Source organism: Grammomys surdaster, unplaced genomic scaffold (genome assembly GCF_004785775.1).
Source record: "Grammomys surdaster isolate TR1022 unplaced genomic scaffold, NIH_TR_1.0 255, whole genome shotgun sequence".
NCBI classification, from domain to species: domain Eukaryota; kingdom Metazoa; phylum Chordata; class Mammalia; order Rodentia; family Muridae; genus Grammomys; species Grammomys surdaster.
The window spans coordinates 8,013,054-8,038,619 of record NW_021604696.1 but is presented as its reverse complement, the minus strand read 5'-3'; the positions used below and the strand labels follow the sequence as shown (position 1 = coordinate 8,038,619).

Sequence of the window (25,566 nt, the reverse complement as noted above, 5' to 3'; positions counted from 1 at the left end):
CAGGAAAAATCTTGTCTTACAGTAACACAATAATAATTGGGACATCCCTACATTTCTTTCTATTCCTAACCTAAGGAAATGGCAAGCATGTTGATAGAAGGAAACAAAATCCAAACACTCCATCTCCCCACCATTGATTAAAATCCCAAAGTGCCAAGGAAAGGGAAGGCCAGACTGAAGCTTGTCACTCGCTGCCTCTTTTTACTCTACTTTGCTCTCTGTTTCTCTCTCCTTGAACACTTTCAGCAATATCCAAAAAAGAAAAGGCAGGAAGAGAATGGCTACTCTTTACTCCTGTTAACTCAGCAGCTCCAGTATGGAAAGACAAACTGGAACATCTGTTCCTCCCTGTTAACATCTCCCTTCTATGGCTTCTCCTTAATCCTGTTCTCCAGCCATACCTAAGACCTGAACAAAAAGCCCAGAACTTACTGCTCCACTGCTTTGCTACCAATCCCAACAGGTCTTATTCCCAACTATGTTGTCAACAGATCTATCTCTATTACTATAGCCCCTCAGTAAACTAAGAGCTACATAAGTGCAAACACACAGAGAATAAGCCCTCCCTTCTACCCAACTTAATGTCCTTATGGTGCAGTAACACCTTCACAGAAGCCAGAAACTCCATCACCATTACAATGCACAGTGCAACAAACACAAAGTATCCTTATTCCCTCTACAAATACAAACTAATATTTATTGTTTTAACTATTACAATTTTTACTTGTGCAAATGTTTATCTGTGAGTGTATGCCACATGTGTGTGGGCACCCGTACAGCCCATGTGGCTATCTGTTAGCACCGGATCAGGACTTGGAGGCTGGATAGGATGAAACACACCTGTAGCCCCAGAGACTCAGAAGGCTGAGGCAGGAAACACTTGATCCCTAGATGATGTTCAGGCCTAGGCAACATAGTAAGACTTCGTCAGAAAAAAAGAAGAAAATAATAAGAGATCTCTCTTATGTCATGAAATAACTGCCCACCTGCTTGTTAAGTGCTCACTTAAAAGTAAACTCAAGTGTCTCTGTAGTCCAGTAATCTGGTGCTTACTGTTAGAGAATTACCACCACCTAATTTACTCTGTATACTGCCACATAACTGGTAATGGCACACACCTTTAATCCCAGGACTTGGGAGACAGAAGTAGGCTGACTTCTGTGAGTCTGAGGCCAGCCTGGTCTATAACATGAGTTCCAGGACAGCCAGAAGTGTTACACAGAGAATCCCTGTCTCAAGAAAACATAAATAAGCAAACAAATGAATAAAAACTGGAATAGGACAAAACAAAAAAGTATAAAGTTTGATGCAGATAATTATTTTCATGAGAGGATGTTTCTGAACAAATAACTTATCAAACCATAATTATGCAGGCCTAGCTGTAGTTGTGTACAGAATTATTGGTAATTTTATAGCAACTGAAAACCTTAAGCACTATTATCCTCCTTTAGTACTCAAGAGAGGTAGGAACACAGCATGCTCCTGTTTTTCCAATCTAGTACACTCTCATGATGGCAAAATTTAATTACTAGTTGCATTTCAAAATGCAAGTTTGAAAGCAGAGGTGAGTGTCTCATGCTTAACAGAAGCTCCCAGCTACTATGCATATATACTTATCTGCCATAGGAAAATATGCTCCCCTGCTTCTACTCATTTTCTCAGTTTTAGGGCAAAGTATGGAGAAGAGGCAACAAGCACCAAGTCTGGTCTTTACATGAGAGAAGTGGGTGAAGGAAGAGGAGAGGGAGAGAGGAAGAGAGAGGGAGAGGGAGGGAGAGGGAGGGAGAAGGAGGGAGGGAGGGGGAGAGGAAAGGAAGACAGGGAGGGAGAGGGAGAAAAAGAGGGGAGGGAAAAATTCAGGGCCAGGTGGTGGCAGCACATATCTTTAATTCCAGTATTTGGAAGACAGAGGCAGAAGAATCTCTGTTAAGTTCAGCCTTGTCTAACAGTGAGCGCCAGGACAACCAGTGCTGCAGACAGAAACCCTGTCTTGAAAAACCAAAAGGAAAAAAAGAAATTGAGGGAGCTAAATAAAGGTGAAGGCTTCAAAAAACACTTCACCGATGCCTGGTGCAGCAAATCGACCTGGAAAGCCTAAGTTGTTCCTATGGTCAAGATTCAGGTGACCCACATCTATCCCTCTTCAGCCTGCTGTATTCTCTGCTATACACCTGTTGCCACCTACAGATAAATGAAATATTGTAACAGAGACTAACTTTTGTAAAGAAAAAATGAGAAAAGAAAAGAAATCGAGAGAGACAGGGATGAGAAAGGGGTTAGGAGGGAAGGGATAAGGAATAAAAAAGCTCTCAAGAACAAAGGCTTCTGTTTGTATATACCAGCCTTCCACAGCAACAAGCACCAAGGTATTCTGCACTTTCCTAAGAGGCACCACCAGCCAAGAAAAATCCTGCTCAGGAATGGCAATCACAACTTTAAAACACTAGGCAAGACGTTCACCAGTTGTCAACCCAGAACAGTTTAATAAAAATCCATCTAAGTCTGGGAATAGTGCCATATACCTTTAATTCTAGCACTTGGGAGGCAGAGGCAGGCGGATATCTGAGTTCAAGGTCAGCCTGGTCTACAGAGCAAATTTTATGACAAGCCAGGGTGATATAAACAAATCCTGTCTTGAAAAACAAAACAAGCAAACAAGTCTGCCTGCTACTATAATTACTTTACCTCTGCACATGGCAAAACTTCCAAACTGCACTCTAAAGCAGTAAGTTGAAAGGCTAGTTAAAAAATGCAGCGAGACTTCATTTATGTACCAATACAAAGACTCTAGCATATGTATATTCACATCAGCAGAAATGCTTCATACTAAAATTTACAATTAAGTGCTATTAATGATAGAGCTTAGTGGTTGAACACTTGCCTGGCATGCACAGGGCCTCAAGTTCAATCCCAAACACATTAAAAGATGAAATTTACAGTTAAGATATAAATGTTTCTTACAATTTAACTGTGTAACTTCTTGAAATATTGTAATATTATGAAAAGTTTAAGACTGTCAAATAATGAGAGGAAGAAAGTAGCAAAGTTTTAAACAACACAAAGTCATGTATGAATGAGCATTAGATTCAAGGCATGTTTGTTCTGAGTCTTCCACTTTCGTACGTGTTTGACACTTTTCATTTAAGGAAAGTCATGGGCTGGGGAGTTGACTCACTAGTTAAGAGCACATGTTGTTCTTGCAAAGGACCCGGGTTTGATTCCCAGCATCCACATGGAGACTCATCACTTCCCGCAGGTACCAGGCATGCATGTGGTGAACAGACATACACACAGGCAAAGCACTTGTACACACAAAATAAAATCTTTAAAAAAGGAGAAAAGTCATACTACTACAATAAGAGACACCAAAGGAATAAAGTGAGAAGCCTAGAAATAAAATCCAGATACACTGATCCTGATGTGACAACAGTAACAATGGCATTCAACAGGGGACAGTCTCCTCAATGAGCAGCATCGGTACAGCGAGATATCCACACATACACAAGAATATAACAAACATCTGCAAAATGCTAGCCACAAAAATTAATAGAGCCTGTGTTAAAGTGGGCCTACAGAATGGAAGAGAGTATCTACAAATCACACATCTAACTATATTATCCCAATTATATTAATGTTTACAACTTGACAATAGAAAGACAGCCTAGTGAGAACTGGGCAAAACACTCCCAGAGACTTGTGTCCGAAGATCTAAAATGGCAGACAGAACAAGAAGTAACTACAGAATGACAGTGGACCCTGAGTGTGTAATCCCAGCATTCAGGAAGCCGAGGCAAGAGTACCTGCAGGCCCAAGGCATCCTGAGCTATATACATCTTGTCTCAAATAAAAACACAATCACCCAACCAAACACTACTGCCACCACTACACACAGCCACTAAGCTGGCTACTTAAGAGAGAGAAAAGAGTAGGAATGAGGAAGGAAACAAGGGTACTGGCAAGGATATTAAGACACTGGAGCTCATATATTGCTGATGATGTGCAGGGGTTTAGAAAACAACTGGAGATTTGGAGAATTATCATTATAACCTATCAAGTTCATGCCTAGATACATATTCAATATAAAAACAGGTGTTCACACAAGCATCTATAAGCAAGTGCTCATAGCAACATTATGTACAATAACCAAGAGAATGGACACTGATGGACGGAATCCATAGATGCAGAGGAGGCCCTTATCATCCAACATTATATACTGAAATGCTCTACTTCTGTATGACTGGCAGCACTGTATCTCATAGCAGTAATGTGTACAAGTACAAACACTGGTACCACCTAGGAGTCCTTGAGATAAAAGAACTTTTCTGTTCCATTCCAATCTTAAAGGACCACAGTTACATATACAGTAAGAACTCATGACTTCATACCTAGCACAACCAACATTAAGTGACTCTAAACTCTAAAGTTTCATGTTATCAGCTAGAGGTGGTGATACAGATCTTTAATCCCAACACCTGAGAGGCTGAGGCAGGAGGACTCCTGAAAATTAGTCAAGCTTTAGCTACACAGCTAGTATTTGGCTAGCTTTACATACCAAAATCCTATCTCAAAACAAACAGTAACAAAAGAGACACAATGTCCAAATTATTTAATCCAACTTTATTTACCAAATGACAGATTTAAACTAACTAAATGAAGGTTAAAAGTAAAACATGTGTTCATCAGTGTGGTGATCTGAGTGAGAAGGGCCTCCACAGGCTCATGTATTTCAAAGCTTTGTCCCTAGTTGGTAGTTTTGGGAAGGATTTGGAGGTGTGGCCTTGTTAGAAGGACTTTGAAGTTTCACACCAGACCCAGTTTGTCAGTCTATTTGTGTGTCTCTGTTTCTCTCATCTGACTATCTCTTTATGAGTATGAGTGTGTATATGTGTGTGCGTGTGTGTGTATGTGTGTGTTTCTCTCTCCCTCTTTTCTTTCCTCCCTCTGTGGCTCTTAACAAGTAAGCTCTCAGCTACTACTCCAACATGCCTGCCTGCCATCATGATCCCCACCATGATGGTCAGGAACTCATCTTCTGAAACTGTAAGCAAGCCCCCAATTAAATGCTTTCTTTTATAAGTTGCCTTGGTAAACTTCATAGCAACAGAAAAGTAACTAAGACAATAAGTAATATTAGGTACCAAATTCTACCAACCATGACCAAGTAGGACCAGTTGATCTCATAACTGTCAGACTGATTCAGCATATGCGCAAATGTGCGCGCGTACACACACACACACACACACACACACACACACACAATTACACTCTACTACATCCATAAAAGACAAAAAAACAAAACAAAACACATGAAATATTTGTGTTATAAGTGGTATTATCAAGAAAATAGAGCTAAGGGCATAGGTTACTTACCTAGCATGGTCAGGTCCTAGGTTCAAACTCTAGCATCACAAAAGGATGGTAAGAGATGATACAGTTCTTATAGCCACTTATTTCTTCCTCCCAGACCCACAAACTAGTTACAGCACAGGTTCTGCATTGAGTGTGTTAATTATGAAAAGTATACAAAGTATTGTGGTAACTAAGGCAAAAATAGTGCAGGTGATAATTTCAATAGATACTGTTTAATAAAATCCAGTTAATTTTTTTTACTATAATCATTTTTTATTATTTTCATTTACTATTCTCCTTTTTTAGACAAGGTCTCACTATGGATTTCTTCCTGGCCTGGAATCTACATAGACTAGAAGGGTCTCTAACTCAGAGATGAATCTGCCTCTGTCTCTGGAATGCTAGGATTAAAGGCATAAATCACCATGCCAGACATTTTTACTATAATCTCTTAATAGAACTTATCTGTTGCAAGGCACAAGTTAGGTGATTTGCATGTCACTAAATACTTGAGAGGCTGGCAAGGTGGCTCAGGGTTTAAGAGAGAGCTTGATGCTCTTACACAGAACCAGAGTTCAACTTTTAGCACCAATGCCAGGCAGCTCACAAGCATCTGTAACTCGAACTTCAGTAGATCCAATGCATTCTTCTGGCCTCAAAAGTGCACATTCTCACTCATGCCCCCATAAATAAAATTTCAAAAGTAAAACCAAGAGTATTATTAGATTATGCATGCTTTCCTTTTTCTTACCATCTAATGATTAAAAAATAGTTCAAATATATGCAATTGAGAATGGATTGCTGAGCCGGGCGGTGGTGGCACACGCCTTTAATCCCAGCACTTGGGAGGCACAGGCAGGTGGATTTCTGAGTTCGAGGCCAGCCTGGTCTACAGAGTTAGTTCCAGGACAGCCAGGGCTATACAGAGAAACCCTGTCTCGAAAAACCAAAAAAAAAAAAAAAAAAAAAAGAAAAGAAAAAGAGAATGGATTGCTGAATCAGATTATGGGAGCTACAAGTTGTCTTTTTTAAAGTTAGGAGACAGATATCAGATTTCAAAATTTAAAATATTGGAATATGCACAAAAGGTGATGTAACACAAATCTAAACACTAAATCCACTTACATTTCATATAATTTATATATATATATACACACACAGATACACACATATATATGTATGTATATACATATATACATACACACACACACACACACACACACACACACACACACACATGGGGGGGGGGGAGAGAAGGTTTCTCTGTGTAGTCCTGACAGTCCTAGAAATAGCTCCATAAACCAGGCTGGCCTTGAACTCAGATCTGCCTGCCTCTGGCCCACAAGTATTAAGATTGAAGGTGTGTGCCACCCAGCTGTTTTAATATATTTTAAACTGTATGAAAGCAACGTTATATATTGTTTGGGGCACTCTTTCATTCAACTATAAAACATTAAATGAGATCAAGAGCAGAATTTTCTCAGTTTCTTTTAGGGGAGGTTTTGTACTAATAATGCCCCACAATCACAGATCTTCACACACGAGTGAAGTGCAGTGCCCCAGGAGATTAGAAGAGGATCTGATCCACTGGAGCTAGAGTTAAAGGCAATGGTAAGCCACCTGTCATGGGTGCTAGGAACCAAACTCAGGCTGTCTGCCAGAACACTATGCTCTTCTTAATCACTGAGCCATCCCTTCAGCCCCACAAATCACCCTTTCTGTCACAGGCATCTGTTAACTTGATTGCACCTGACTGGATGAATGCCTGGCACTACAGCATCATCTACGGTTAGACACTTTGTATGATAGGCAGAACACCCACAGGGAGGATCTGTAATTACAGAGCAACATCGGGAGTTAAAAGCAATGGATGGCTTTTTAACACATGGACTCCCAAACACCTATTTGCTGAATAACACCCTGGCTTCCATGATAGACAATTTCCAGATAAACAAAAGAATTTTTTTTTTTTTTGCTTTCCTTCTGTGTTTGGAAGGGCATTTTATCTAGGAGGTTTAAGAAGAGGTTGTTTGATTCCATTAAGGTACAGAAAAGATTTGTCTAAATTGAAAGATCTACAATACTTAGTTATTACCTTTAAATAGATTTGGGGACAAAAAAAAATGAAGAACTAATAGTAAAAAAGACAAATAATCTGGATGCTTGTCCCCCTGCATATTACCAGTGAGTGACATCTACTGTAAAGGCCACAAATAACAGGCTCTCACTACAGCATGTACTGTCCCATACACTATCCACATGCTCTGCACAAGGGACGTTACAGGACAAACAGCAACACCGCTTCATTGTCCCACAACCATGAATATGGAATCCTTCCAGAATTCTAAAATACAGATAAAACAATCTAACTATCTCAGCTACTGATATAAAACACATGCCATTCATGTAAAAAGCAGATAAGTAAAATTAATTGGAACCCAATACTGAATGGCTAAAAAGTTACAATAAGGATTAAGCGTAAGACCATGGACAAGAACAATCAAGTAATTTACTTTCTTTGCAAGAGTTAAAGTGTCTCCGCCTCCTTCTCCTTATCTACCAGCAGCTGCTCACTTCTCACCCACTTCTACCTGAGCTGAGGGAAACATCCTGGCTTGACGGCCTGGCCCGGAAGCCTGAGGTGTGATGACAGAAAAAGTCTCAACTAGGATCCCTCGAAGAAACACTCCCCAAATGAGACATTTTCTTTTTAGACTTTCTTCTAGTCTTCATTTCTGTCCATTAAAAAAAATTTTTTTCAAAATATCTTTTAAGATAAGAGTATCATTAAATACACAACTTTGTGAGTTTGCTTCCCCAACCCTAACAAGCTGGGGAAAGGCACCTAAGCAAAGGGCTGGTAAAGCAGTAGATCATGCAACTTAAGCCTCACACTGGTATACTGTTATCAAAATGGGCCAAGGTGCAGCACAGATTTCCTAAAGAGAGAAGAGATCCAGCTCCACTCTTGGTAACCATCTGAAAACAGGCTCTTTACACCACCTGGGGCAATCTTTTATAAATTGATCTTTACTAAAACTACAGACAAAAATTATTCTCTCAATGGCTTTTCTCCATCATTAAAAAGCCTAGAAGGTAAGTAAAAACTGGAAACTGAATAACAAAAAAATACAGATTTTTAAATTCAAACGTGGTATAATCATGGACCAAACAAATAAACTGGAGAAAAAAAATCTTTAAAAACCCAAGGAAGCCTCCTAGTAATCCATTATTGCAATTCCTGAGTTTAAGAGGTGAAGGAGAATCAAGGTTCAAGGTAGACCCCTTGGCCACATAGAGTATCAGGCCAGACTAGCTATGTAAGATACTGTTTTAACAACTCTAAAAAGGCTATCAGGGAAAACAGAAACTAGCTGGAGAGGTAAGAAACTAGTTCCTATTCCTTAGTACTAATCCAACTGTGGTTGTATTCTGTTACATTTCTACAGTGCCCCAGCCCAACGTTTATCTTTCAGATACACCTGATGTTTTTACACATGAAAGGCCTCTTAGATTTGGTTTAGAGTATCCAACAAGTGGGTAATTTAGGACTGGCCACGGGATGTTTGCAGACTGGCAGAGGCAACACTGCTTTCATACAGAGACAGACAATACAGAGATGCTATAGAGATAAACAGACAAACAGAATTCAAAATTTTTCTCAAAAAAAAACAAACAAACAAACCAGTAACTCATGTATGCCAACGTCCTATCAAAGGTTCAGAAATATCTGCTTACCTCTTTCTATTCTCCTGATTTGATTAACAGTAACTTTCGGGCCACTCTTTGAGAAGCCTTACCCCCATTCAAGAGGGAGCTCAGCTTCCTGCTCTACAGACCCTTCTCTGCTCACACCTAAACCTGTAATAAACCCTGTTCCTCATAAACTCTAACTTTGTCACAAGTAACCCAGAATCTATTGCCCAGACCAGTTTACATTCTCCAACAGACCTAAAACCAAAATACAAGGCTAGTCTTTTAATCTACTCGCCAGATAGCCAACTGCGAGGTCCACAAACAGCATTCCGATATACTCTTAATAGCTTTAACTTCAAAACCACGTCTGTGTAAGCCACTGTGATGAAGTGCCACAGGGCTTGGTTTTGTTTTCGGTTACCTGTAGTGTTTTAAATAAAGTTGAATGGTTACTGCTTAAAGATGAAAAGGAACAGATGGTTGCAGACTCCCAGGAAGTCAACTCAACCGAAAAGGGTAAAAGAACTTCATCGAACGTGACACAGGCATGCTCCCCAAATCTCCGCCTAAGTAACTCATAAACACACACTCACTCCCCTGAAAAAGCTTTCTTAAAGGTTAAAAAGCAGCGATCCCATTGGTTTCTTTCCCTCCTTTCTTAAGGGAAGTAGTAGGAAGCCAAGACACAGGCGAAAGAGACAGGCCGGAAGATGGGAAGCCAGAAAGCAGGAGTCTGAGCAACCGGCACTTTAAATAACCCCAGAAGTGTTTCCAACTTGGCATACAAGAGGAGGAAGACGCTGGGCTACCTGCGCAACCCCGAGCAACTCCGAAGTTCCTGAGCCGCTCCGGGAGGCGTTCCCAGGGCCAGGGGCAGCCAGGGAACCGCTCCCGGCCCGCCCTACCCGAGCTCACAGGGCCCGGCTCGCACTCACCTGGGTCGTAGGCCTGGCTTAGCAGCGCCCGAGCCCGGCCCCACACCGCCCGGACCCCCAAACGACCTCTGAGTCTCCCAGCCCCACGCCTCGGACCACAGCCCGAGCCCCGGCCGCGGGACGCGCCCCGTCGAGGCTCGCCCACCCAGGGCCCCGCGCGACTCCCGGAGGACCCCCGGCCCGAGCCCCGACGCCTACCTGTCTTCGCTCTTGTTTTTCTGTTTCTTCCCCATCGCTTGTCAGCGGCGCTAGTGGCTCCGGCCCCTCGGTTCGGTGTCTCACAGACCCACTGTCTCCCAGCTGACTCCAATGCCCGCTCGGCTCGGTCCCCCTCGCGCCGCCGCCTCTCGCAACCGGCTCTCCACAGACCCGCGCACCGGGACAGGGCACATATGGTGTGAGCCCTCAGTACGCAAGCGCATCGCCCCGCCGCCTCGGCGTGGGGACGCAGGGCGCGGCTCATCGAGAGCGGCGCTTCAGCTAGAGCGTCTCCAGTTGACCCGCCGGCCAGGTGGGAACCCGAGCGCCCCCTAGCCGCAAGTGAGCGCCGCGCACCGACGTCCCCCAGCTCCCGGGTTCTAGAACCACGAGGACGACAATGAGGCCGTCCATTTCTCACGTCAGCATCCTTCCCGGGACTGGCATTCGACGCACAAGAGGGACTGAAAATTCCCTCGTACCTACGCGGCCTCGGCTGCGGGAAGTCCATTACAGGACCACAAGGAGCCAATGATGAGTTTTCCGGGGGTGGCAGGACAAAAAATGAGGTCCCCCTCAGAAACACTCATGAATTGTCATCTGTGTACATTTATTAAAGGAAAAAGACATAAGGGCACAGCGACCAATCCCCTAATATGAATCGTCATATGAACAAGTTCTAAAAATTCATGTGTTTAAGAAAGTCAGGAGGGAAGATCTTGGAGTGGTGAAATTTTTTTCCACATGTTTCAGGGCGGTGTTATGAGTGTGAGTTGTGTACAAATTTATAATGCATTGTAAGCTACACAAAGGAAATGAACCCCCTCTGTCACTCAGGTGCAAGATCGGGCTCGTTTCCTTGTAGCTTTAAGAGCCCGAACGCGCAGCCAGTGCACAAAAAACTACAATTCCCAGCGTCCCTAGCGCCCATCCCTCCGGCCATTAGCCCACGTGAAGCGTAGGCTCGGAAGCCAGTAGTTCCGGGTGGCGGAGCAGAGGCGCTTCTCCGACGCTTTCGTCATTCGCCACCACCCTTTCCACCGGTAGCTCACATTGTATCGCGAGAGGACTGTAGCCAATGAAAAGGCGGACTTGACAGCTCGTTCACCGCCCTTAACAATTGCTGCGAGCTTGAAACCTCCGCGAACCTGGTCGGTATTCTTAATCTGCGGCTCCCTCTTTCCGTAGGCTTCACCAATTATCCAGGTACGGCAGAGGGTGCTGTGGCCAATCTTATCTCCGCGTCCCAGTGTTGATGAAGGACATATCTTGGCTGGGGTCGGGAGGGGGCGGCTGGGAGGGCCTCGGATGGGCAGCTGTGGAGCCTATGGCGCATGCGCACTCGCGCCCCCCGGAACTCCTCCACCGGTCTCTTGAGCTCAGGGAGTGGCGAAGAGTCGGCTGACAGGTACACGGGGTTAGCGTTTCGGGTAGGAATTTGTAGGAGAACAAATAGGTGTCATCCCCCCAGGTCATTGGTAAAAACAATATTTGATTTGGTTCAATAAATCAAAAGTTATGGGGACCACTAAGCTATACCCTTACCCTCAATCGAAAGGCTATAACCACCACCGCCTAACCCAGCGAGTTCTTAGTCGCCTGTGTTCGCGTGAAGCTCCGAATTTAAACTTAAAGGTCTCCTCTGAAAACCTCATAGATAAGCCAATACTATGCCCTGATGATGAAGGCAGATTCTGAGTAGCTGGTCTCGGATCCTTTCATGTAGTCTCTTCTGGAGAGTCACAATCTCTCAGGTTAGGGATCCTGGGAATACAGCTTCTTTTCAGTTGTATAGTATTTATGAGGAGCTGACAATTGGGATTTAGAGGGTAGTTTAAGGGTTGTTTTTTTTTTAAATGATCTTATGTAGCCCACACCTATCGCTCCAAATATATCGAAGTATGGTCACAAACTCCTGATCCTTATGCTTCTGCCCTTGAGAGCTGAGGTTACAGTCATGAGCCACCATGTCCCAGGCTTAATTTTTGTGTGAATTGATTAGTTTTAGCTGTCCACTTGATAGAATAACCTACAGTCACCTAGGAAGAAAGAATCAATGAGAAATTGGGTAGATCAGGTTGGCCAGTGGGCATGGCCCGGAGGGTAGGGATTGTCTTGGTTGCTTTAATTAATCTGTTCCCTGATTAATGTTGTTCCCCAATAGATGTTGGACACAAGTAGGGGTGCGTGTGTGTGTGTGTGTGTGTGTGTGTGTGTATCTATTTCTCTCTGCTTATGGCTGAATCTAATGTCTTCTGTTTTGAGTGCCTGCCTTAAGTCCTAGAAGTGATGGACTGTAACCTGGATGGTTACAGTCCTGGATGTACTGTAACCTGGATTGGATGGGTTTTTTTGTCAGGTAATTTCTGAGAAAGTATACAAATGAAACTCCTTACGGCAGTGTGCATGGAGACAAAAAAAAGGCTTTTGCAGAAGCCAAAAAGCAAGTTAGTACATTTAGGGATTCCCCTGGATTCTGGAACTATAGATGAGGTCTTTGATGGTTTACATCTCTACTCTGATTTTGGCAGGTGTTAGGGCCTACATGCTGAGTTCTAAGGCCAAAATGGTGCCTCCAATATGGTGTCTGTCATTTTAAGGTCTCAGGCCCTGTTATAGAGACCCTGTATTTTAAAAAAATAACAAAGCCCCCAAAGTGTAAACTTAAAACTTGTTTTTTATGCACCTCCAGCACCAAGACCACTTAGAACAATGGAAGGTAACGGATCCATCGACATGTTCTCAGAAGTCCTAGAGAACCAGTTCCTCCAGGCTACCAAGCTGGTGGAAAATCACTTGGACGCTGAAATTCAGAAACTGGATCAGATCGGTGAAGATGAACTGGAGATGCTCAAACAACAGAGACTGGCGGCGCTCAGGAAGGCGCAACAGCAAAAACAAGTAACCTGCCTGCTCGCTGAAATCACTGTAACCCTGTGCTCCTGACTGCACTGTGCACTCATGTGACTTCCCCTCCTCACTTTCAGGGTGTTCTGAATTCACATCTCCATCACTGTTAAATATTTGCCCAGGAATAAAACATTAGAGAAGGTTTGCCTGAGGCGATGATATGTAACAGAGAGATTAAAATCTTGTCTTAGCCCAAGCTTAGGGTCCACATGTCAGAGAGAAGTACAACGGTTTTCTGTGAGAAGATATTTCTAAGTGTTAGACTGTGTGCATTTTTATTAGATTGTCTTGTCTTTTGTTGGGGGCAGGACAGGGTCAGGATCTCGCTGTGTAGCCATGACTGGCCTAGAACTCACAGACATTACCGATTCTACCTCTGAAGTGCTGAGGCTGAAGGTGTGCGCCAGCACCCCTGTTCTGTTTGTGGTTTGCATAGCCACTCAGTGACATGGTTGGCTTGTCATACCCACTTACAAGAGAGAAAGTGCAGGCTCAAAAAGCTCGTTAAAACCCTGGTCAGTTAATGCTGGGACAGGTGTTGCAATGGCTGCCTGCCTCTTTACTATTTTTCCTAACCAACTTCCTGAAAGGGAGAATAAGCATGTATTTGAGGGGGTCAAGCTTTCTGCCACAAGAAAGGTGGAAGGACCTGGAAGAGTTCCCAAGCTTGGTTGACAAGGGCCCTGCCTCAGCTTGGGAAGCTGAACTAGATGTGAGGCTTTTCCCTGGCTCCTGACACCACATGGGTAGAATACTTTTCCTTCTGAGGACTCTGCTCACTGTTGGTCTAGAAGCCCCTGCCTGTTTTGAGATCACCGTCAAAAGCAGATAGGTTCCTAAGCTCCTGAGCTGCGGTGACTGCACTGTCCCCCAGGGTTGATGGGCTTCATTTCATGAGGTGGTTTGGCTTGATTTGGTTGTCTGTTTAGTTTTTGCTGTAGCTAGGACATTATTTCTTAATTTTGAGATTGTCATATAATTATATCATTCCCCCCCCCCCCATTTTTGCTCCTTCCAAGCCATCCCATGTTCTCCTTCTCAAGTTCATGGCCTTCTGTTCTTGTTCATTGTTCTTACATCCCTATATGTGTTTGTATAGACATGGATATTTCTAAATATACCATGCTCTGTTTGTGTAATGTTAATCGTGTATACATTTTCAAGGTAGTTGATAACCAGTTGGTGTGCTCTTCCCTGGAAAAGACTCTTTCTCCCGCTCTCAGCGTTCCTTAGTTGCCTGTCAGAACATTATTTTCTGAAATGTAGAACCGAGTGTGTGTGTCTCGGTGGTAGAGCTCTTCCCTAGCCTGCTTTGATCCTGGTTCAGTCCCTCGAATCACAAAATAAACAGAAAAACCCTTTTTTAATCACTTGGATCAAGCAGTCCTGATTCTAGTAGTTTAAAGAGCACACATGCGAAGTTAAAGTGATGTTTTCATGTCATGTCTCTCAGACCGAAACTCTGACTGTGAAACTTACAACGAAGCAGGTAAAGGAACAAGATTCAAAACTGTCTTAATCAACCCCTGTTGCAGAGACGGTCACTCCTGCCTGCAGGCTAGGTCTGCACTGACAGCCACTGCGGTCATGAGAAGCCGACTGCTGAAAGGAACACCTGCTATGTGATAGGATTGATTTCATTACAAACTTAGTGATTAAGACACGTAAAACATCAGTGTCACTGAAACACATTTCAGCTGCATCTTGTTTCCTTCTCTTAAAATTAGGAATGGCTTTCCAAAGGGCATGGGGAGTACAGAGAAATCAGCAGCGAGAGAGACTTCTTTCAAGAAGTCAAGGAGAGTGAGAAAGTGGTTTGCCATTTCTACAGAGACACCACATTCAGGTAACCTGGTTGTTGTTCTCTACTGTGATGAGACATTTGTGTAGACACATTGCTGACTTAGAACAACTGAGGAAACTAAGAGGATAACTGCCACATCATTGCGTGGCGATGTGGTCACAGGTGTTTTCATTATTGTCAAGATTAACCTAAAGCTAGCAATGTGCAAGTAAATAAGCCAGTCTTACTGGAAGTCAGTACTCCTGAGTAAATGGTTCATTGTGCTGAGCTGTGGTTTCTCCATATAACTCCAAAGACATCTGGAAGTAAATGCTTTTAATTCTTAACAAACAATGGTGTGATATGCTGTGTTCTCAGGATGCTGGGGATTGGAAGCCAACAGCTGCCAATCAACAGTTGTTTATCCATTCAGCCTTTGTCCTCAAGGAGACAGAGGCTTGACCCAGTCTTTCTTCAGAACTGTAGTGGGAACTGCCAGGTGTGGCAAGAAGTAATTTCCCTTAAGGCACCCCAGTCTCTGGGGCTAGTCCCTTAGACAGGAAGTAGCATGCCTCCCTCAGGTTATGTTTTTTGAGGGAGAGAGAACTAAGGATTTGTACATGCTAGGCAACTGTCCTACAACTGAGTTACAGCCTCCACCAAGAGGTTATGTCTTAAAACAAAGGACTCTGTGTGTGTGTGTGTGTGTGTGTGTGTGTGTGTGTGTGTGTGTGTTTTCCTTCAAAATGGGCTAGTTGGCAATCTTTAAAATTTGACAATTTAATCAGATTTCAGAATTTTTAAAAATTAGAAAAGCTGATAATAACATGTAGAATAGCAATCTCCTGGTGCCGCCTTTCTTAGGTGGACATGCAGGGTAACTGACTCACTCACTGTACCTCAGCCCTGACTTCTCCCTCTACTGTAGCCCACCTGGCCCTCAGCTTAGCCTCAGAGCCAACCCCTTCAGTATTAACACCTCTCCAAGACTGAATGCCTTAAATTCATTTACTGAGAATTAGAAAGGCGGAAGGCATGGAACCTTTTCCCTTTCCTTAAGTTCCAGCCTGCTGCAGCTAGGATAAAGTGATCTACTGACACCAGCAGGTAAGGCCGATGGTATATACACTTGCTTGTTTTACATCTTTCTCTGCTAGATGGTTACCTTTATGAAAGCAGAGTGTTTGCTGTCAAAAATGCTGACATACAGAATGGAGGCCAAGTAAATATATCTGATGGAAGAGACAGTGAGCCAGAGCGCTCGCTCACCTCCAGGCACATCTGGAAAACCAGAGTGTAGACCACTCTGTTGACTTTTGTGTACAGCACAGAGTAAGCTGGATACATCCGTGAATGTGCATTTGTCTAATGAACATTTATAACAACCCTTTGAGGTTATCATTTTCTTTCTTGTGCGGAGAGGTGAAGTGACTCAGCTACTAGGTAGTGGAGGAGTCCTGAATCCATGTTTTAAATGTGAGACTGTATACTTAAATTACTGGTGCTTCTGTGTTTTTTAAAATTTATTTCTTCTTCTTCATATGTATAAATACATGCTTTGCCAGCATGTATGTCTTTGCAACATACATGCACACAGACATCAGAAGATGGGATCAGATGCCCTGGAACTAGAATCAGGAACAGTTATGACCACTGCATGGGTGCTGGCAATTGAACCTGGGTCCTCTGCGAGACCAGCCAGTGTTCTTAATTCCTGAGCGTCTTTCTTCAGCCCTACTTCTGGATTTTTTAAGTGTTTTTTTTTTTTCTTGGTAGATGTTTCATTTGTTGTTTGGTAGAGGTTTTTATTTGTTCGGTTTTTTGTTGGTGCTAGTGTTTTTGCAGTGTTAAGAGAGTGAACCCACAGCTTCATGCATGCCACAATTTTTATTTTCTTAAGACAGGGAGAATCTTGCTGTATAGCTCTGACTGGCCAGGAACTCACAAGCATCTACCTGGACTGGAATTGAAGGCTTACACCACCCTGCTAGATTTTTGAAAATGAGTTAACCCAGGCATGGTGGTATACACCTGTGCATTGATTGCTTGTGAGATGGAGAGAGGCAAGGAGAAACAGAGATCTACCTGCCTCTGCCTGAGTGCTAGGATTTAAGGCAGGTACCACTACACCTGGTCTAATCTCTAAAATCTTATAATTGAACTACCTGGCAAAAAAGATCCAGCCAGGAGATCAAGATCAGACATCAAGGTTACAGGAAACTTACTGAGCCCCATCTAGTTCTAGAGTTACCCTGGGTACTCAAGAATCACCTGTGTATTCCCTTTTCCACCCCAGAGAATTTTGACTCATCTGTAGTTTTTTTAAAAGTCAACTATTAGTGGATAGTGGTGGTGCACACCTTTAATCCCAGCATTCAGGAAGCAGAAGGGTGTAGAACTCTGAATTCAAGGACAGCCTGGTCTAAAATGAGTTCCAGGACAGACAAGCCTACAAAGAGGAATCCTGTCTCGGATGGATGGATGGATGGATGGATGGATGGATGGATGGATGGATGGAAAAATAAATAAGTAAATAAGATCCAACCCTAACGAACCCTTGTGCTTAAGAACCACTGATTATAAAAGGTTGACAGTCCATTTAAAAACATTAGCAGCTCAGTTTGTGTAAAACAGATTTTAATTTAAAGAATGTCCCTTCCTCTTCAGTAGATGAGTTAGCAAAAAAGAGTACAGAGTTGAACCTGCAGTTTAGTGTCTAGCCCGGGGGTGGAGGTGGAGGAAGAGGAGGGGTCCCCACTAATACCACCCATTTCTTTAGAACACACTAGCCATATTTAAAGAGAGTCAGTAACTTTTAACCAAAGTGCTTCCTGACAGATGGTTCAGGGAGGTCTTGGTGACTCCAGGTTTTAGTACTGAATTCCAAATAGAACACCAGCTGTATTTTTGCCTCTTATGAGTTCTGTCAGCTTCCGGTCTGTCTTCCTTCATGCATGGGGGAACCAAGACCCTCTTTGTTTTTATCCTAAGTGTGACAATTCATAGACTACAAACCAACTGTGAAATGGCTGTGCAGGGCTGCTCCCTTTAGCTCTTACCTTTCTCCCTTAACTTCCAGGTGTAAAATACTAGACAGACATTTGGCAATTCTGGCCAAAAAACATCTCGAAACCAAGTTTTTGAAGCTGAATGTGGAAAAAGCACCATTCCTCTGTGAGAGACTGCGGATCAAAGTCATCCCCACACTAGCTCTCTTGAGAGACGGCAAGACTCAAGATTATGTTGTTGGATTCACCGACCTAGGAAATACAGATGACTTCACTACAGAAACTTTAGAATGGAGACTTGGTTGTTCCGCTGTTATCAATTACAGGTAACCTTTAGCCAAAAAACAAAAACAAAAAAAAAAACTGTTTTGAAACTATTCCTGGCTCGTAGTTTTAGAGTTTTGGTTTTTGGTTTTTTCTTTTTTTTTTAATGTACTTTTATTTTTGTTTTTTTAAGATAGGATTTCTCTGTATTCTGTCTGTCCTGGAACTCTCTGTGTAGACCAGGCTAGCCTTGAACTCAGAGATCTGCTTCCCTCTGCCTCCTGCGTGCTGGGATTAAAGGGATGCACCACCACATCTAGCTAGTTAACATCTATTTTATGAAATTAGGTCTTACTGGCTAAGTGTGGACAGCTTGGGAAAAACCTGTTTCTCAAGGCATGTGGCAGTGTGATCATACAGCAAAACCAAATTTACAGTTAAAGACTTAGAGGCTTAGAGGTAGCCTGGAAGTTTTCAATGTGAGGAATGTTATGGAAACTAATTTTAGAAGGCCAAAGTGACATTCCAGAATAAAGTACCTTTGGGGGAGGGCGCAAAGATTTTTTGTTTTTTGTTTGTTTTGTAATGTTGTTAAGAGATTCAACACAGAGTCCCTCACACACACTAGACAAGTCCTCTGTCCCTAAGTTACAGCCAAGCCTTACACTTCCAATTATGACACACACACTAGTACGGGAGGCATTACATTGTGTAATTTCATGCTTTCAGAGCTGAGGTGACACCCAGGCCCTCACACAGGCTAGCTTTGCGCTAGCCCTGAACACTGTGGAAACAGCTTTACAGTAGACACTTGTATGTCTCATGTGCAGCCTTGAAATGCAGAAGGTTTCCCTGCTTACCTAACTGAAAAACAGTCTTGTTTGGAAAACAATTAAAATCCAATTTCATTTTTGTCCATGACTCTTATCCCCTTCAAACTGAAAGTTAGCACCTGTGTTCTGTGCCTCTTGCTTGAAAACAAAAAGAGAAAGGAAAAAAAAGAAGGAAAATTGTGTTTGCAAAGCAGAAAAATCTCACCTTTTCTTTCCCTACTTACCCTCTGGTCAATTTCTTGTTAATATTAACATAAATTAGCATTTATTCAACAACATGGAAGAGTCATTCTTAAATTATAGAAATCTATTTTTCTTTGTTAATATTAATAAATTAATATTCATTCCACAAAATGTTATATTTTGAAATTATTTTAATTTTTTCTTTTAATTTTTGTTTTTGAGACAAGATCTTGCACTACAGTCCAGTAATGTTAATCCTCCTGCCTCAGCCTCCCCAGTGTTAGGATTACCATGCCCACCCAGATTAATTTCAAATTTTGATTAAGTTGCAAACTACCAAAAGAAATTCTTACATAGTCTTTACCATATTTCCACATTTTAAACTTACGTGCCAGCTACGTACCTATAAATTGTTTTCAGAACTACTTGAGTGTGTTTTCTTTTTTCTGAATGTATATTTCCTAAGAATAGGACATTTTCTTGCATACTCCCCAGTATACTTACTGAAACAGCGGTGATTTATTTTATGGAACCTACTCAAATGTACCACCATCCTCTTTTTGTTCTCCATGAACAAACATGAGATGTTTAGAAACATGAGAAACATGTCATGTTTAGTTTTTTTCATTTAATTTCTGTAACAATTGGTAATTTAATTTGCAAGACTGACAGTTTTGCTGGGTGGTGGTGCTCACCTTTAATCCCAGCATCTGGGAGGCAGAAGCAGGCAGATCTCTTGGGTTTGAGGCCAGCCTGGTCTACAGAGAAAGTACACAGAGAAACCCTGTCTCAAGGTGTAAGCTAGCTAATCCCTCAGATGCTCCTAGTTTGAGTTTGCATATTTATCAGTGTCAGACTCAGATCTCATGTCATGGCTAGTTTCTATAGCATCATGTGTGTTTTCCCTATTTTGTGGTATGGCACTAGGTCAAACACTGGTCTGCCATGCTAGGTGGTGATTTGATGAGGAATTGCCGCATTACTTGCCCATTTAATGATTAGTCTGGGCTATGAATGATTTTATTCTGTGAGTTACAGTCTATAAAACTCATGATCCTTTGAATCCTTCCTTTTTGACCCAAACAAAATAAAAGCTTTAGGAAAGCTTAGACTTTATTCTTTCTATAGAATTAGCCGTGTTTCTAAGAAATTATGCTTTCTTTCAATGAAAAGTGATTTCTTTTTTCTATTTATTGATTAATTTATTTACTGTTTGTTTAGGATGAGCTCTCCCTATATAAGCCATATGGTCCTCAAATTCACAGTCCTTCCTAAGCCTCCTGACAACTGGAATTATAGCACCCACATACACACACAAAACTCTCTCTTGTCATTTATTTCTCTAGCATCATTTTTTATGCTGAGTCCAAGCTGATAATAGTTCATTCCATGAATCTGTCAGTGTGTGTAGAAATGTAAACATTGAGGTGCTACACAGGAAGAGTCACAAGACCCAGCAGGCACGGGTTCAGCACAGGATCAGTGCACCCGAGACATGCTTTTCTCTCTGCCCCAGCATGCAGGGGGCCAGGGTCCATCTCCACCCCAAAGATGTTTATAATACTGATCATGATAACCAAGAAGCTAAAACGTTGATCTAACACAGTTAGACAGCATGTGAAACTATTAACTTAATATTAATGCTTTTTATAGTCTAGCATCCTGAGTAGATTAAAGAGAATAAAATGTTCTTAATCTTTGTTTCTCTTTTAGTGGAAATTTAATGGAGCCACCATTTCAGAGCCAAAAGAAATTTGGGACAAACTTCACAAAGCTGGAAAAGAAAACTATCCGAGGAAAGAAATATGATTCCGATTCTGATGATGATTAGACCATGCTGTACTTTAAAGCTTTCTGTTTGTCTGTCTGTCTGTCTACTTCAGAGTTAAGTGTATTTTCTAAATTCCACTGATTTCGGCCCATTGACCATCTGATACTCTTATCCCAGCTTGTACACTGTTTGACCATTTTGTCTGCGGTCATCATGTATAACTTGAAAGAAACATATTTTAAATTACCTGGGAAGGGTCTGAATTCTCTATTTTTGTGATGGAATTTATCATAATGTGATTCTTCTATCTTTAAACCACTCACACTTCTGTTTTTAATCTCCTGCATTAGAAATAGAAATTCCTTCAACTACTATAAGACTCAAAAAAAAAAGTGCTGACTGTACACCAGGTTGAGTACCATCCCCTGGCCACCACATGCATTTGTCAGTGATCCCCTTCATAGAATGGGTTTCAGGAACTATTAAAGGCTTACCCATGTATTCTGGATACACCCTGTTGAATCTGCTGTAGGAGCAGGAAACTCAGGTTGTGAGCATGTTGCCTTATTTAAAGGATCCTCGTGGCTTACGTACATGCTGAGATGTGTGAAAATGTAATTAAAAGACGGTTTTTGAGTGGCAGCATAAAGAACTCCATTGGCTGCTCAGGAAAACAACTTTAGCAAAGGTGAAAATTCTTTTCCAGCCGGGCAATGGGGGCGCATGCCTTTAATCCCAGCATTTGGGAGGCAGAGGCAGGCGGATTTCTGAATTCAAGGCCAGCCTGGTCTACAGAGTAAGTTCCAGGACAGCCAGGACTACACAGAGAAACCCTGTCTCGAAAAAAAAACCAAAAAAAAAAGAAAAAAAGAAAATTATTTTCTAAAAGTGTGAGTCTGGAAACTGAGAGCACATAGCAAACAAAAACATCTTAAAAAAAAACAAAACAAAACAGGTCTTGTGCTTAGCATGAACAAAAAGAATTTGGTACCCAGAAATAAATAAGCCTTGGTGAGAAGAGAGAGTGGAGTACCGTCTATTTGGATGGCTCAGTGTAGAAAGGCACTTGCTACAAATTTTGGGGACTGGACCCATTGGTGCAAGGAAAGGAATGATTCCTGCAAGTTGTCTAACATACACACACAGTACAGGAAATACAAATGAATTGAACTAAGGCCACCTAAAACAAAAAAACAAAATACAAACAAACAAACAAAAAACACAAAAGGGCTGGGGAGAAGGCTCGGCATTTCAGAGCACTTGAGTTGGGTTCCTAGCACCTACATGGTGGCTCACAGCCATCCACGAGCTCCAGTTCCGGGAGACTCTGATGCCTTCTGACCTCCAAGGTCACTAAGCACGCTTGTACATGCATGCAGGCAAAACTTGCATACATAAAATAAGGTGAATCTAATTTTTAAGAGACAAAAATCTAAGATGAAAACATCAAAACTTCTCAGAAGTTGAGAGAAAGATGCAGCAAAAAAGATTCGAGTAAAAGCTGAAATGGCTAACTATGAAGAACTCTATACCAGTAAACCCTGAAAATGGACAAATTCCTGGAACAACTAAAGTGAGAAATTTGAGCAGGAGTCATAAGAGACAGCTCGGTGATTAAGACCACATGCTGCTTGTGCAGAGAACCCAAGTTCAGTTCCTAGCATGCATGTCAGATAGTAGCTCACAACCACTTAACTGCTTGTAACTCAACCTCCAGGGAGCCTGAGGCTCTCTTCTGGCCTCAGCAGGCACCTGCATACCTGTGTACAGACAGATATTTTCTGGGTTAGATGGTAGGTCTGAAGCTGCCTCTGTGACTAGGACAATGAGAGAATTAGAAAAAGTAATGTGTATTCTAAAGAGACATGAGAAGTGATTCAGAAATCCACAAAGATAGTATGAAAGCCGAGAGAGAAAGTCTAATGATGACCCAGAGAAGCCAAGCCAAGCACATTGCTCAGTGGTCAGGGGTTCCCTCAGGTAAGCCAAGCTGTCCTGGTGAACTGACATCCCCATCTTCCAGGAAGCCTACAATGCTCAGACCCAGATGTGGGCCTTCCAATGAGTCTGCAGTAGAGAGGAATCCCATTTGTCTTACTGTATGACTGAGAAAGCAGAATCCAGGCACCACCTTGAGAGGGAACTGAGCCACACTGGGACTCTTGAGATTGGAAAACAGCCACTCAGCGGTGAGCCTAAATGTAGTCAGCCATGATTCCTAATGACAGACGACCTGGGATATGGTTTTGGAGAGTGGGAGAGCTACGTACAAGAGACAAGTTAGGGCAGTACAGTGCACAGGGAAAAGCCTTGCCCTGGATGCCAGGAGCAGGTTATATCAAGAATAAATGTGGACTTGTGTATCCCTGTGCCTAAGGTCAGAGGGTTGACCAGCCAGTGATGTTATCTAGGTAACAGTATGGCCACAGATCCTGAAGACTGCAGATCGAACAGGCAAGCCATATAGCCACAACCTTCCAGCAAGACAAAGAACGTGATGTCTCGGTTGCTCCCACACTCCCAGTGAACTTGGGAGACTTCACAACAGGACATCAGCCACTTTAGAATCTAAGAATGAAAGTCCACAGGCTGCAGAGCAAAGTGTGGCCAGTAGAGGACGCTACTACATACAGAAGGGAAGCTATTCAAGTGGAGCTAGGTCCTGTGGGAATCTGACACCCAACAGGGCTTAATCATAGAAAAGAGCACTGGGGTTCAATAGCCTTCACCCACATCGATCACATCAGGCCCTGAAACGCCCCTGGCTCTTCTTTCTCTAACCTTCTGGCCTTCCCTTGTGTTTAATTTTTGTTCAACTCATAGCGATTCTTTTGTCCTAGTGTTATCCAGCTTTTCATGGAATCATTAATTTTGATTATGCATTTTTTTCACTATCTAGCGATTTTTTTTCTTGTTTCTTCTTGTGTTCCTCTCAACTAGACTTTCAGCAGTATTTGACTTTGTCTTACTTGGGAAATCTTTACTTTTTTGTTGTTTTAAAGGCACATGTTTTTATTTTGTCCTTCTTTATTTGAGGGGGAAGGTTGGGACAGGGACTGTCTACATAGCCCTCTGTAGACAAGGCTGGCCTTGAACTAGAGATCTGCCTCCAGAACTTGGGAATTAAAAGGTGGTGCCACCATGCTTATGCTCAGCTGGACTCCCCTTCTGAATATTTATCTAATTTTGATTTTGAATTAATTATTATTGGAAAATCTGGAATTTTATTATCATGTATCTTTTTTCTATCCTAATCTCTCTTTTTCCTTCCACGACATTCTTCTCTAGCCCTCCTCTTTAGCTTTTGATTCATTTAATATTAATTCTCTATTTACCTTTTTTTATCTCATTCATTTGCTATTGCTACATTTACCCTAAATAATTTTTAACTTGTAACATTCTATATTACGTGTTACTTACCATTCTCTGTTTACTGGTCAGTGTAATATATTCGTGGACTTTATTTTAGGAGCATTTCTATATTTGACTGTTACTGTTACAGTAGTTCCCTTTCTCCATACAGGGTGGTGGTAGAGACTGAGCCCCAAGAGCAGATTGCTTACTAAGATTTGCAAGTAAACCTAGGAGAGAACCAAACCAAAGATGTACCAATTTTATCAAAACAAACAAACAAACAAACACACACACCAGATATATGGGGTGTGGGAGGAAGCAAAATAACCAAGACTGTAATGTAACTTTGTATTCGTTAGCTTTGAAAGATGGAAGATTTATGCCATCAGAAAAGGAAGCAGAGTGGAATTATTTTTAACAGTTTTTACATTTGTATGTGCGCATGTGTGCATGTGTAGAGGTCAGAAGACAATTTTCCACTATGTGAGTTCTCTTTTAATGTATATGAGTACATGTCACTCTCTCCAGACACACCAGAAGAGGGCACCCATTACAGATGGTTTTAAACTGACATGTGGTTGCTAGGAATTGAACTCAGGACCTCTGGAAGAGCAGTCAGTGCTCTTAACCACTGAGCCATCTCTCTAGCCCCAGACCTGTGAGTTCTAAGGGTTGAACTCAGGTCATCAAGGTTGGCCCAGTGGGTAAAGGTGCATGCTGCCATGCCTAACAACCTGAATTTGATCCCCTGAATTTCTGTAAATGCCAGGCACAGTATCCCTGGATCAGTAATCACAGTGTACCCCTAGGGTCAGAAGCAGACAGGGGACTCTTCCAAACTTGTTTCCAGCTACCCTGTACACACAGGTGAAGAATCCCTTCTTCAAACAAGGTAAAAAAAAGGGAAGGCCAAAATCTAATGATTGTCCTCTGAACTCCACACGAGCGGGCACATGCTCACCAGATCCACACATAAGAACATGCACACACACACACACACACACACACACACACACACACACAGAGTTTCCTTAACTCACCAAGGGAAAAAAAAAAGCCAGCGCCTGATGCCAAAACTGGTTAAGGCCACAACAATCAAAGAAGTTACAGGTCTATTAATGAACATAGGAAAGTCCTCCTTAAAATACATGCAAAGTCATGTTGCGGAGATACTAAGATCAAATGCCATAACCAAGTTGATTTCACCTGAAGGATGAGAGATTGTTTAAGCGAAAATAGATAGATAGATAGATAGATAGATAGATAGATAGATAGATAGATA

General features: G+C 42.2%; 2 protein-coding genes across 2 annotated transcripts in view; one reads left to right on the top strand and one right to left on the bottom strand.

Moving 5' to 3' along the window:
• Eif5b (eukaryotic translation initiation factor 5B) overlaps positions 1-10,383 on the bottom strand; it is a 58,416-nt gene extending 48,033 nt beyond the window's left edge. The window contains exon 1 of the mRNA XM_028775402.1: positions 10,179-10,383. Coding sequence (XP_028631235.1) covers positions 10,179-10,213 — 35 coding nt within the window. The 5' untranslated portion in view covers positions 10,214-10,383. The remainder of the gene's footprint in view (positions 1-10,178) is intronic.
• Positions 10,384-11,238: 855 nt separating this feature from the next.
• On the top strand, positions 11,239-21,431 carry Txndc9 (thioredoxin domain containing 9). Its single transcript, XM_028775409.1, has 5 exons — positions 11,239-11,384; positions 12,871-13,079; positions 14,816-14,934; positions 17,951-18,205; positions 20,873-21,431. Exons 2-5 carry the CDS (start codon positions 12,891-12,893, stop codon positions 20,988-20,990), a joined length of 681 nt encoding a protein of 226 aa, XP_028631242.1. The 5' UTR covers positions 11,239-11,384; positions 12,871-12,890; the 3' UTR covers positions 20,991-21,431.
• The last annotated feature ends 4,135 nt before the right edge of the window (positions 21,432-25,566 follow it).